The sequence below is a fragment of the Cervus elaphus genome, chromosome 16 (genome assembly GCF_910594005.1).
Source record: "Cervus elaphus chromosome 16, mCerEla1.1, whole genome shotgun sequence".
Taxonomy (NCBI): Eukaryota; Metazoa; Chordata; class Mammalia; order Artiodactyla; family Cervidae; genus Cervus; species Cervus elaphus.
In genome coordinates, this window is record NC_057830.1 from 40,624,328 (window position 1) to 40,638,935 (window position 14,608).

At 53.9% G+C, this 14,608-nt stretch overlaps 1 protein-coding gene across 1 annotated transcript in view; it reads right to left on the reverse strand.

Annotated features, from left to right (window-relative positions):
• LOC122710047 overlaps positions 1-14,608 on the reverse strand; it is an 83,265-nt gene that overhangs the window by 63,524 nt on the left and 5,133 nt on the right. Inside the window, exons 4-5 of the mRNA XM_043927491.1 lie at positions 7,537-7,907; positions 5,017-5,179 (exon numbers count right to left, since the gene is read on the reverse strand). Coding sequence (XP_043783426.1) covers positions 5,017-5,179; positions 7,537-7,907 — 534 coding nt within the window. The remainder of the gene's footprint in view (positions 1-5,016; positions 5,180-7,536; positions 7,908-14,608) is intronic.

A 14,608-nucleotide genomic window follows, 5' to 3' on the forward strand; every position in this document is an offset into this window, starting at 1 on the left:
CTAAGTCTCCTGACAACAGTGTTGTCCAACACTGGGAATGTGCTGTCGCCAATGGTAAAGTCTGCTGCATTTTATCACAATTTTTTTTTTAAAGCACCATTTTGACTCAAAAATAATTACTGGAAACCCTACAATGATTTTCTTAACTTAGACTCTTGACAAGTCAATAAATCATTCAAGGGCTGCTTTGCCATCTACTTGGGGAAACGCAGAACACAGAGAATGCCAACTTCTGTGCCGGGCAGCCCTGAGGCAGGCCGCCCTGCCTCCTCAGCAGAGCCCTGAAACTCTGGAATTTATCGGCTCAGACAACAATGACACAGCCTTGCAGCCGGACCACGCTGCTCTTTGCATAACTGCAAAGGCAAAATCTAGCCTTTCAGAACTTCAAAAGAAAGTGACCAGAAGAAAGGTTTCACTCTCCCCAGAAGTACTCATAAAACTGCACACAGGCCAGGAAGAAACTGAAGGCTTGTTTGCATGCAACCAGAAGACCCCATCCTGGTGTCTGAGCTGAGGACACTGCCAGTCTCACTTGGTGGGGCCATATGCTCTGTGCTCTGTGTGGATCCAAACAGGACGGGAGCCCTTCCCAGGCCTGAGACTCCCCCAGGCAGGTCGACCTGCGCCCCCAGCTCTGCTAGGTCACAACTCTAAGGTGGTGGCGGGGATGGATCGAGGGGAACAGCTCTGATTCCCAGATTGGACTCCTGCCACGTCAGCTGGGTAGGGAAGCATGTGCCACCAGGTGGGCAGGATCAACGCAGTCCCCTGGACACTGTCCCATCGGGACCCTTGCTCCCCTCTGATTAGGTGAAGCAAGGCAGGAAGCGCCCAGACACAAACTGCTTTGGACACAATCTTCGGGAACCGACAGACCGGCTCAGCACCGGCAGGCATAACCAGCGTGCCTCTTCACACATGGAGACACAGTTGCCTGAAAGCCAAATGCTCTGCCCTAAGCCTCTGCCTCCCCAAGTCAAGACTGCCCGTGGTACCACACTGGCCTGAGAAGGGGCTGCCCACCCACAGGACTCCGGTGGCCTAGTGGTCTCCTCAGCCAGTGAGGGGACGGTCAGTCATGCAGAAGGACAGGGTCTCCAGCGAGATGCACTCCCCACCCAAGGACAAGGTGAAACCCGCGTCCTGACCTGTGTCTTCTCCTTGCTGGCGGCACAGAAGTCCCAGGGTCCACTCTCCACCCGTCCCTCCAGAAGCCAGGCTCACTCGTGGGCTGCTGAGCACTGGCCGGTTTTCCCCTGCATCATGGCCACAGGCTCCCCACTCCCCCATGGAACAGGAAGAAGGGGCCAGGTGGTTGCCCGGGGGGAGGTGCCCCGAGTCCTCCACTCCAGAGTCCTGTGGAATCCCCTCTGCTTTCTAGACCACAGGCAACACCAAAATTGACTTTATCTTTCAAACAGGAAAATTTCCTTCCAGAAAGTTATCGTCCCTATCTCTGCAAACCCAGTGAGAAACACCCGTTACGTTCCTTGTCAAAGGCGTTTCCCTGCCTGCCCAGTGGAGCATATGAGCACGCTCACGGTGCACAAACCTTTCTTCTCCAGGTGCAGATGTGAGACACTCACAAAACTCTGCTGAAAACTCAGTAATCCAATGAGGAATTCCCAGGCACTGGGGAGAGTTTCTGTCTGTAAAACGATTAAGAGTAAAAAGCTCAGAAGGATATGTGCTGACAGGCACCCTGGGCAAATCTTTGTGTGCTGAGATCCTTTTAGAATACCTCTGAAATCCTCCCCAACATAACAAGCTTTTGTAAAGAAATTTGCATTTCCCTAACCAAAGACTTCAACTAACTTTCAGCCACAGTGAGAAACTACAGGAAATAAAGAAGTTCCATAAGATTTACAACTGTATGAAGTTTCTTCTTAATGCAAACAGAAATCATTGCTTCAATGGCTAGTGTACATATTTGTTTGCTAAAATGCTGAGAGCTTTCCATTTCTTGTTCATCCTAATTTATTCTGCGATACAATTCTATTACTCTGGGTGTATGTGTATATGTGTGTATGTATGTGTGTTTGTATACATATATATATATATATATATATATATGGCTTCCCTGGTGGCTCAGACAGTAAAGAAGCTGCCTGCAATGCAGGAGACCCAGGTTCTATCCCTGGATGGGGAAGAGTCCCCAGAAAAATGAAGGCAACCCACTCCAATATTTTTGCAGGCAAAATTCCATGGACAGAGGAGCCTCGCGGGCTACAGTCCATGGGGCCACAGATTCGGACATGACTGACTGACTAGCATTCTCACACTTTCATATAGATGTATGTATGAGAAGCACTCCCCAAAGGGATGGTGACATGACTGAGCTAGAACTCAGAGTAGTGACTGCTATCGGAATGTGAAGAATGGTGACTCGGGGAGCAAAAGAGCAGCAAGCTGCGTCTCTAATGAACAGGTACGGTTACTGCAAAAGACCAACACTCCAATTCTCCGGGCCACCAGCTAAGCACCTCTTCCCTAAGACCACAGGATAGCCCTGACTAGACACTGCACTGCTAGACATGACAGATGCCTAGAATCCCCTTGTTCCCCAGGACCAGACTCGTCACAGGCATACACCGTATGTGCTGACGTGTGGCCTGGCATGCATTAGCAACCAGACAGAAGATGCTCTGCTGGCCTTCCTCAACTCTGCCTTTAGAAATCTTAACTTGTGTAGGTTGCTTAGTACATTCTGGGTACTGCAGTTATCATCCAGCATCTATGAAAATCTTGCAAGGGTAGCTAGTGATAGGCTCAAATCTATAATAATCTATTCCCTCTCAATATTTTTAATTAAAAAAATCATGAAAACAACTCTTTGAAAAATTAAAGGCCTGTTTTGGTTTTGTTTTTTTTCCAATCCGAAGATAATGCCTCTAGAACCCTACCTCACACCACACACAAAAATTAACTGGAAAAAAATGGATCAAAAAACCTAAGTGTCTGAAGTAAAACTATTATATTCTTAGAATAAAAAAAACATAAGCACAGATTTTCATCACCTTGAATTCGACAACAGACCTTAGATGCTTTGCCGTCACTAAAAGCACAAGTGAAAACAGAAAAAAACAAACTGGACAAAATTTTAAACTTTTGGCTTCAAAAGATACCCATCAAAATCAACACTATTTACAGAATGAGAGAAAATATTTTCAAATCATCTACCCAGAATATATAAAGAATTCTTACAAGTCAATAATAAAAGGGACAGTTAACCACATTTTGAAAAGGGGAAAGGATCTGAACAGACATTTTTCCAAAGACATATAAATGGATGATAAGCTTGTGAACAGACAGTATCACTAACCATCAAGGGAATGCAAATCAAAGCCGACTTTTGAGATACCACTGCACACGTTTTAGGGTAGCTACCTTTCAAAAAACAGAAAACAAGTTTGGTGAGGGTGTGCAGAAATCAGAAGGCTCTTATGCTGGTGGTGGAAATGGAAAATCAAAGAATCTGGCAGTTCTTCAAAGGGTTAACACACAGAGGTACCACAGATCCCAGCAACTCCATTCCTAGGAATATAAAAAACTTGTTCACAGAGCATCACTCCCAACAGCCCAAAGTGAAAAGAACCCAATGTCCTTGTGAAGTGATGGACACGCAGCAGGTGGTCTATCCATTCAAAGGAATGTTAGTAATATCTGACGATAAACGGAGTGAAGTACTGACATCCACTACAACAGGGACAAGGCTTTGCAAATCGTCCACGCTAAGTGAAGAAGCCGGACACAGAAGACCATACATTACACAGGCCCATTTCTATCAGTGGCCAGATCTGGTAAGTCTACAGCGAGACAAAATAGATAGTGTTGCCTAGTGTTGGGGGGTGAGGGAATATGATAAGGTTTCTGAGGTGATGAAACCACCAACACCGAGTTAGTGGACCGTCCACGTGCCCACCCTCTCCAGTGTAGCAGAGGAAATAGGTCTCACATGGCCCACTCTCCACACTACCGTGACCCAGAGGACTCCCCTCCCACCCCTGCCTCCTGCACAGTCAAAGACAGGACCTCTGATGGTCTGATGGACAAGGGCCCCAGGACGCAGCCCACTGCAACACAGGGCAGACCCCAGGGCTCCCAACGTTCTCTCTCAGCCAGGCGCTTGCCCAGCCCCTGCTGCACTGCACGGACCAAAGATCAGAATCACCAAGGACTCCATGCAAGTGAACTTTTTTTTATAGTCTGTTTCTCACAATGCTTCAAGGAAAAGGTCATGGGGGACACACTGCCAGTTACTGACGGGGGTATGGAGCAGAGCATCAAAGACAACCCCGCACACCCTTGCCATCTTGGGTCTGGGAACACTTTCCACCCCGAGAGGCGCCGGCCAGCCTCCGGCACCCGCTCCCTGACTCAGCCGCCGTCAGGCTCTGCCCAGCGCAGGCTCCTCCACTTCCCTCAGGCCCGGCCCCTTCCCCTCAGCTCGCCCCCACTGCCCCCACCCCAGTCCCTTCCCCAGAGCCCCAGGCCCCCGTCCCTCAATCCCGGCCTGGCCTGCTTCCTCAAGCCCGGGCCCTTGCCTCAGCCCCCGGCCCGCCCATCCCCTTCTCTGACCTCCGCCCCCAGCCTGGGGAAGCCGCGCGAAACCGCCAGCGCAAATGCCACGAAACCGCTAGCAGACGCCCAGGGTTGCTCTGGCCAGGCTCCACACTGCCCAGCCACCACCGCGCCCTCAGCTCCCAGGGGCCCCGCTCCACTTCCGCTTCCACGAATGGGGCGGGCCGCACTCAGGTCCAGGGAGCCTCTCCTTGCATGAAACTCCTTTAGAACTGGGCTCTCCCGATCCCATGGGTGAGGCTCAACGGTACAGCCTGGGGGTCAAATGGGACTGGACAAGGACGAGGACCAGGACAACAAAACACTAGTTCTGTGTCAACGAGGGAAGCCACCACCTTTCCAGATCTCACAGCGGGGCCTGCACCGAGGGCCCGGGGGATGCAGAATCACAAGTGATAACTCCGAACCCCCCAGAGCAGGAATGGAGCCTACCTGGCAAGAACCTTCTCTCTGGTCCGGGCTCCAGTGTGGTGTGCTGCTGCTATCTCCACCTCTGATCCACCAGGAGCAGCTCACACGTGCTCTAGAGCGTATGGTCACATGACCGGGACCTGGCCAATCGGTGTCTTCCACCACTCCAAATGTTCCAGGGTGGCTATAGTCCAAAAAACAGAAAACAAGTTTGGTGAGGGTGTGCAGAAATCAGAAGGCTCTTAGGCTGGTGGTGGAAATGGAAAATCAAAGAATCAGGCAGTTCTTCAAAAGTTTTAAAACACAGAGGTGCCACAGATCCCAGCAACTCCATTCCTAGGTATAGAGAAAACTTGTTCACAGAGCATCACTCCCAACAGCCCAAAGTGAAAAGAACCCAATGTCCTTGTGAAGTGATAGACATGCAGCAGGTGGTCTATCCAATCCATGGAATGTTACTAACATCTGACGACAAAAGGAGTGAAGTACTGACATCCACTACAACACGGACAACGCTTTACAAATCGTCCACGCTAAGTGAAGAAGCCGGACACACAAGACCATACATTCTACAGGCCCATTTCTACGATAAGGAACACGATAAGGTTTCTGAGGTGATGAAACCACCAACACCGAGTTAGCCGTCCACGTGCCCACCCTCTCCAGTGTAGCAGAGGAAACAGGTCTCACATGGCCCACTCTCCACACCACCGTGACCCAGAGGACTCCCCTCCCACCCCTGCCTCCTGCATAGTCAAAGACAGGACCTCTGATGGACAAGGGCCCCAGGACGCAGCCCACTGCAACACAGGGCAGACCCCAGGGCTCCCAACGTTCTCTCTCAGCCAGGCGCTTGCCCAGCTCCTGCTGCACTGCATGGACCAAAGATCAGAATCACCAAGGACTCCATGCAAGTGAAGTTTTTGACAGTCTGCTTCTCATAATGCTTCAAGGAAAAGGTCATGGGGGACACACTGCCAGTTACTGAGGGGGGTATGGAGCAGAGCATCAAAGACAACCCCGCACACCCTTGCCATCTCAGGTCTGGGAACACTTTCCACCCGGAGAGGCGCGGGCCAGCCTCAGGCACCAGCTCCCCGACTCACCCGCTGTCAGGCTCTGCCCAGCGCCGGCCAGCGGGGCGGCGGGGCGAATCACGTGGTCGGCCCCGGCAGGTTAAGCCCCTACCGAGCTCGGGGGCCAGGTCGCTGAAGAGCCCAGCGGGGCGCGCTGGCCCGTGACACCTCAGAGCTCTGCCCAGTGGGAAGTGCGTTCCTCACACTCGCTCCTCCGGGCCAGACTCGAACAGATTCCAGGGGGAGGAAGCCGTGTCCCCCTTGACACAGACCCTTTCTAGGGGCACCAAGCTCCAATGAGAGTGATTCCCTTCCAGGTGACTCCCATCCCGCACCCTGAGGGGCTGTTCCCAACTAGAGCCGCTCCACTCTGCAGCCGCGTCGGTCGCTGCCTTTCCACTGACCTGGCTGCAACATCTCCCAGCCGGTGTGGGCCCCAGAGTTGGGAGGGAGCCGCCCGCCCAGCCTTCGTGAGACCCCGGCCCCTCCCCCTCGGCCGTCAGCCCCTTGACCTCCCAAGTCGTGACCCTCTCCTTCCGGGAGGGCTCCTCTTTTTCCCTAGACCCTCTAGGCGCTCCGCCCCCTCCCTCTAACCCTCCAGGTTCTGGACCCCCTCCCCAGGGCTCCCCGTTCTTCCCGGGACCCTCTGGGCCCTTGGCCCCCTTCCCCGAACACTTAGGGCCCGGCCTCTCCCCCACCCCTTCCTCCCGAACCCCAGGTCCTGCACCCCTCCTGGAGGGCCCCTCTCCTATCCTAGACGCCCTACTCAACTCTCTGGCCCCTTCCTCTCAGGAGCCCGGGCATCCTCCCCTCAGACCCCGGACCCTCCGCCCCAGCCACCTAAGGACCGCGCACCCTGACCCCTCAGGCTCTGCCCCTTTCCGTTCCCCCAGCCCGCCCCCCTTTCTCCAACCTCATTCCCCTCCCCAGGACTTCCTTCAGGCCTGGTCCCGTCCCCTCAGTTCCCGGCCCATCCACGTCCCTCAGCCCCCCAGTCCCCTTCTCTCAGCCCCCGGCCCCTCCCCTTCCCTCAGCCCCCGGCTCCTTCCCTTCCCCTCAGCTCCTCGTTCCCCTACTCTTCTCTCAGCCCCCGGCCCCTTCGCTCAGACCCCTGTTCCTCCACTTCCCACTTCCCTCAGTCCCTCGGTCCCCTTGCCTCAGGCCCGGCCCCTTCCCCTTAGCCCCCCGGTCCCTTCCCCAGAGCCCCGGGCCCCCGTCCCTCAATCCCGGCCCGCTCCCTCAAGCCCGGGCCCTTCCCTCAGCTCCCGGCCCGCCCAGCCCCTTCTCTGACCTCCGCCCCCAGCCCGGGGAAGCCTCGCCCCCGCTCCCCCGCCGCGCGCTAAACCGCCAGCGGAAATGCGAAGAAACCGCCGCTTTCTTTGCATTTCGGGACCTGGGGGCGCCCAGGGACCGCAGCTGAGGAACAAGCCCGTCCCTCCACCCGGCGGAGGCCGAGGTCACTCACCGACGCCCAGGGTCCATCTGGCCCGGCTCGACACTGCCCAGCCACCGCCGCACCGGCCGCGCCCGCTGCGCCCGCCGCTCCGGAAGAGGAGCTCTGGTTCTGCCAGAAGGGGTGGGGCTGGGTGAGGTCTGGCTACAGCAGTGGGAGGGGCGTGAGGTCAGCCTGGGGCAGTTGGTGGCCTTCCTGCGCAGGTCAGGGCAGAGCCGCCGGCCTGAGAATGAGGGCGCTGCTGAGCCCAGGGGTTGGCAGCGCTGGTTCCTGCTGTGGTCCCGGAGCTCCACCTGAAACCGGAGGGAAGCCGTCTGCCCGTGAGTCCTCTGCTGCTTGTCTGGCAGCTTGTTTGAACCACGCTGGGTTTTCTGCCCCGCTGGCTAAGTGTTGACCCTGGAAATGCAACTGTGTGGGTTTTGGCTGATTCAGGGAAGAAATGCCAGATGACACTTGGAGACTCCAGTTTAATCTGAATTCAGGTCATATCTCTCTTTTTTTTTTTTTTTTGCGTTTTTTCAATGAGTTTATTTATTTGTGGTTGTGCAGGGTCTTCATGCTGTGTGGGCTTTTCTCTAGCTGATGCGAGCAGGGGCTGCTCTCCAGTTGGGGGGGCGTAGGCTTCTCACTGCGGTGGCTCCTCTTGTTGCAGAGCACGGGTTCTGGTGCCCACAGACCTCAGTACTGTGGCTCCCAGGCTCCAGAGCACCGACCCAGAGGCTGTGATGCATGGACTCAGCTGGTCTGCCATCTGGGGTCTTCCCAGACCAGGGGTGGAACTCGCGACCCCTGCTTTGGCAGGGGGGCGATTCTTTACCACTGAGCTGCCAGGAAAGCCCTCAGGCTATTGTAGATGCTAGTTTTCCACGCTCCTATCTGGTGAGAGAGGCCTGGGAGCTGGCAGTCCTCAGCCACAGTCCTGGCTCTGCCATCAAAAGCGCCGGGGCCTCTGGCAAGCGCCTGCTCCTCCCTCAGTCGTGTCTGACCCTTTGCGACCCCACGGACCATAGCCCGCCAGGCTCCTGTCCATGGGATTTCCCAGCAAGACTACTGGAGTGTGGTGCCATTTCCTTCTCCAAGGTCATATCTCTTGAAAGTGAAGTGGAAGTCCGTCATTCGTGTCCGACTCTTGCGACCTCATGGGCTATACAATCCATGGAATTCTCCAGGCCAGAATACTGGAGTGGGTAGCCTTTCCCTTCTTCAGGGGATCTTCCCAGTCCAGGGAATGAACCCAGGTCCCCCGCATTGCAATCAGATTCTTTACCAGCTGAGCCACCATGAAGCCACCAGAGATGCCCATGAATACTGGAGTGGGTAGCCTGTCCCTTCTGCAGCCAATCAGGATTCCGACCCAGGAATCACACCGGGTCTCCTGCATGGCAGGAGAATTCTTTACCAGCTGAGCTATCAGAGAAACCCAGTATCTCTTAAGGCCAGCTATTCATTGATATCTCTGAAGGCCAGCTATTCTTTGTAGGATTTCCCTAATTAGTCTTCACAGGAGTAAGGTAGCAACGTGCTAAGGTCGCAATTGATGCCCTTTTTCTAGAAAAGAAAAGTGGGGCTCAAAGGAGTGGGTAACACAGCTATAGCAAGGAAGTGTGTACCTAGACAAAACCCCCAGATTCTGCTGTGAGAACTCAGGGAAGCCATGTGGTGTGGCTTGTTCATGTGACAAGGGCTAAGGCTCCCAGCCCACCCTGGATGCTGTGGGGACCCGATTTGGTAACTGCCCTCTGGCAGCTCTGAGACTCACAGAAGCAGTTTGCACTGAAGAGAGGAAGAACACGTCCCTTCATCCTCCCCACCACACCCTCTGGGTACTCCCACACCCTGCCCCCTTTCTCTTGCTTTGTGAGGGAATAAGAGTGACGCTCAGGTGACCACATTGGCTGTCCACTGTTCACGAGGTACCAACTGGAGCTGCTACAGGAGAGGCCAAGAGCCTTTGCCCCTGAGTACCTCTGTTTCCTTTGCACTGTGGGGGCCCTGCTCCACACTTGCACACCAGAGGCCTTTTCTGAGACATGCAGGGAACCTCCCTCAGTTTGCAACAGGTTGCATCGATCGCTGTCCATTCAATGCCTCCCTTGAAATTCAGCTCATGAGCTCCGTTGTCTGCTTCGCGGCCCACCTGGCTGCCACAGGAGGGACAGAGCTGACAATGAATCCAAAGCTCAGCTCTGACAGCTGGGAATCTGTGTATAAAGGACTTGATTATTCACGCTGTAGAGGCTATAGTAGGCTCCAGGGATCCGTAACCAGGGCTTGGGCCAAAGTGACTCCACAGCTGTTTTAATGCCTGGGGAGGGTTCTGGCTATAGTGGGGGTGGGGTGAGTGTCCTGAGGTTCTGAAGGCCCACTGTGTGTAGGTTCACGGCGCACAGAGAAGAGAAGGCGGAGTCCTGCCCTGGAGGTGGTCACAGCTCATGGACGAGCCAGCCAGGCAGGCAGGGCACGATAGCACCTGATCTGACTTCATGAGTGAATGGTGTGGGGGCAGAGGAAGAGAACCAGGTCTGCTCCCTTATGTGGTGCCCGGGGAAGGTTGTCATCAGACTAAACACTAACTATGGTGATGACCATCACTGCTGTGTGCAAAGGGTTTACATTGGCGTGTGTCTTCATCTGAGCGCTCAGGCTGTCTCTAGACAAGACTGGCCATGGGCATTGCCTCTCCTTCCAACTTGAGATGTTTCATCCCTTCCTTACTGAACATTCATTTCCAAGAGGGTTTTTGGGCCACAAGGATATTGGGATTTTCTCTAGCTTTGTCTCAGGAGGAACGCGTTTCCAGTTGTTGGTGTGGTTTGTTTTTCCCGCTGTCTTTCTTGGTTTATTTTGTGAATTTGTTTCTGCCAGAGGAATAGCTCAGAATCTGCCTTCTGGCTGAGATGTGACACTGACAACAGCAAAGCCTACCTGGATATCATGACCACATTTGCCGAAAGGGCTTTGTTTTGCAGAAGACCTCTTGAAAGTACCTACACGGTCCTTTCAGAAATGAAATAAAAAACAAGAATTCTTAAGTTTAGTCTTACAATATGTGGGGAGTCAGGAAAATCCCCTGGAGAAGGGAAACACTACCCACTCCAATATTCTGGCCTAGAGAATTCCATGGAGTATATAGTCCATGGGGTCGCAAAGAATCAGACAGAATCGGAGGACTGAACTACAACAGCAGTGAAGCTTCAGCATTTGTCAAACAGAGACACCAACACTATTTGCATGACTCTGTGCATGTTCAGGTGCTCATTCGTGTCCGACTCTTTGCAGCCCTGTGGACTGTAGCCCCCAAGATCCTCTATCCGTGGAATTTTTCAGGCAAGAATACTGAAATGGGTTGCCATTTCCTCCGCCAGGGGATCTTCCCGACCCAGGTTTGAACCTGGGTCCCCTCCAGGTCCTACATTGCCTGGCAGGTTCTTTTCTGCTGAGCCACCTGGGAAACAAGTCATTACATCCCTGGCTTATGCTAAAGTGCTTCACTTAGCGTCTGGTACTCGGGAAATTCTCACTGGTGATGTGAATATTCAGTCATCTATCATTATTGCTCATAAAATAATGGAATGGCCGTGCTCACAAAGGAGAAAGAAGAGCCTTTCCAAGTCCAATCAAATCCTTCGCCACACATCTTTTTTAAAACTTCTGACTTTGAAATAAACATGAAGCATAAAGACATTGGTTATGGCCACCAGAAAATATCGAGTCATACTAATAGGTGACGAGGCTTCTCCCGGTTCCAACATGCATGCATTGTTTCCCCGGCACGACCCAGCACTTCTCTGACAGCAGGTGGGGGTCCTGCAACTTAACTCAATGTGGACACTGCCTATCTGGGGGTAGTGCCAGACCCCACAGGTTAAAGGCCCAGCCCTACAAGACCCTCCCACCACTCTAGCCATCATTTGCAAGCCCAGATTGTCACCTGCACCTCGACCCACCGGCTACCCATTCAGAGGTTCTGACGTCTTTGGGTTCTATTCATTTGTCAAGTGGTCAGGGAACTCAGAGAAACATGTTGCCTACTAGGTCACAGCTTTAATGTTAAAGGTAATAAACTCAGGAACAGCAGATGGAAGGGGATGCACAGGACAGGCTGTGTGGAGGGGAGGCACGGAACTTCAAGCTCTCCAAGCCCCGCTTTCCCCAAATCTGCATGTGTTCATCAACCCAGAAGCTGTCCAAACCCTGTTTGGGGGACTTTATGGAGGAGTCATCACACAGGCACAATTGATTAAATCACTGGCTGTTGGTGATCGCTTCAACCAGAAGCCCTTCTGGCTTTCCCAGACATGGTGGGGGGAGGTGGTGTGGGGGAGGAACTGGAAGTTCCAATCCTCTAACCATGTGCTTCGTTACCCTGGCAAGCAATGCCCGCCTTTCGAAAGGAGGCACTCATTCACCTACCAAGAGACACCTTGACTGCTCTCCCCACTTAGGAAATTCCCAGAGTGAGGAGCTCTGTGCCAGGAGTGGGGGACAAAGACCAAAAATACATTTCTTATTATTAGTACAGATCACAACATCACAGTGACCCCAAATTTCAGTGATAATTTGGTTCTATAGCCTTAAAATTTTCTCAGCAGTTGATTGGACCTTTTTTAAACAAAAATTGGGGGGGCCACACCTCGAGGCTTGCAGGGATCTTAGTTCCCCAACCAGGGACTGAACCCACACTCCCTGCATAGGAAGGCAGAGTGTTAACTGCTGGGCCACCAGGGAAGTCCCTGATTGGGCCTTTTTTAGATAAAACTGTTACCGTGGCATAAACTAAATGGTTCAAGATTTCAAAAAGCTGGCGCTGAGCATGGGCCATCTTCCTGTGGTGTCTTCAGATCATAACTGACTTTTCCATGGCCGCTGCAGCCCCAAGCTTTCCCCTGAGATGAGTCAGGCCCCAGGAAGCCTGTTGCCTTCCCCTGCTCTATTCAGGGGCTGCCGGGCACAGGCAGCGTGCGGGGTATGCGCGGGTCCAGCCAGCACCATTAGCGGACAGATGCCCGGGATGACTCATTCCTGGGGTGCTCTGATTACAAGAAGTGAGAGGGTTTGGAGAACAAGATAGCCTAGGAGAGAGCCCAGCCACATCACCTTGCCCATTTTGAAACAAATTTGGGGCTTATGCGTCTTCCCCAGGGAGAAAGAAATCCATGAACTCCAATTGGATACTCAAGCAATGACCCCCAAAAGATGAAGAGTCTTAAAGTGGGATTTCTCAGCTTTGGGATTGCTGGCATTTGATATCTTGCAGCATTCCTAAATACAACCAAAAATGTCCTCAGATTTCACCAGTGTTCCTTGGACCCCAACATGAGGGCCAGCTGGACAGGCTTGACCAGGAGCAGGGATGAATGAAATGAAAGTTGCTCAGTCATGTCCAACTATTTGCGACCCCATAGACTATACTTATAGAGTCGATGGAATTCTCCAGGCCAGAATACTGGAGTGGGTTGCCTTTCCCTTCACCAGGGGATCTTGCCAACACAAGGATCAGACCCAGGTCTCCGGCATTGCAGGCAGATTCTTTACCGGCTTAATCGCAAGAGAGGCCCGAGGGAAGCCCAGGAGCAGGGATGGGGGGATGCAAAAGGACAGTGAAGCAAGAGGAATGGGGGCAGATGAGCAAGTCCGCCCTCCTGAAATGTCTGCTGGCCTGGTCGTCTGCAGTTGTGACCAGGCAGGGTGTGGAGGTCACAGGGGCGCAGAGGTGTGTGACCCGCTTTGCTCCCCCTGGGCCAGCGAGTGTGTGAGGCTGAGCCGCTCCGAGGCAACATGGGCTTTGAGCCCCACACAGGCGAGGCCCCTGTGTGCAGCACAAGCCTTTCTCCCAAGTCAGGAGGTTTGTTATTGAGAAGACATCCCGTGATGACCGGGGGAAGACCAGCCTGGCTGAGGTCGTGATCAATTGGTGGATTTTAGGGACACGGAACATTGGGTGTCCCAGGTGGGGCTTCTGATACCGACATCCACAACCTGGGTTGGCGGGGAGGCTTAAAACAATACGAATCGACTCTCTCCCAGTTCTGGGGGCCAGAAGTCTAAAGCCGAGGGTCAACAGGACCAGGACCCCGACCCGGGCTCTGGGGGAGCGTCACTCCCGGCTCTTCCAGTTTCGGGGGCTCCAGGCATTCCTGGCTTTGTGGCCACAGCCCCCCAGCGTCCGCTTCCCCCTCACACAGCCTCCTCTCTGTGTTTCTTCAGCCTCTTATAAAGACACCCGTCACTCTGCATAAGGCCCACCTAATCCTCTGTAACCTTATCTAACTTGATTTCATCTGCAAAGACCCCATTTCCGAATAAAGCCCTCCTCACAGATATGAGGAGTTGAGGTGTGGGTGTCTCTTTTGGAGGGCACCATTCATCCCGCAACAAAGCTGAGACTTTACACATGAGAGGTTATCCCAGGAGTGGGGAGAGTTCACGCGGGACCCCTCGAGTACAGCCTTGGGTAGGGGAGGCATGGCTCGTGGTTGGAGGGCTGAGCAGGGCAGGTGGTCTGGCGGGGACCAAGCCTTGGCCTGGCTGCCTCGGTGCGGGGTTCCGGGGTGTGCACGGAAGCCCCTGAGGACATCAGGATGCAGGTTGTGAGTTAGCAGGTCTAGGAGTGCCCCACACTGGGCTTCTCACCTGCTCCCAGGGTGTATAAACTGCTGACCCTGGTCCATGCTTGGAGGTGCAAGGAGCGTGCAGGCCTGTTTCCCAGGAGCCGTCAGAAGCTTCCCCAAGGAAGCCCCCCTGCCCCTGCAGTGTCCACACAAGTCCCCGATCCCCTGTCTGGTGCTCCAGAGGTAGCCCAGACAGAGACCCGCACACACACTGGGTGCCCCGAGCCAGGGACCCAGCAGAGCGGGGACTGCTGGGTCTGGAAGAAACGTGCTCATAACTTCGCATACATAATGGATGGAGGTTGAGCCTGGCCGACTGGCAGTGACCAGAGGTGACCCACTTGCCCCCCACCCTCCGCCAGGCACCGTGGGCCCAGAGGAACTCAGCCTAAAAATTGCTTCCCCAGCCACCCACAAGAGGGGCCCTGGTTGTCGAATTATGATCTGACACCTTGATCCAGAAGACGGCCCCC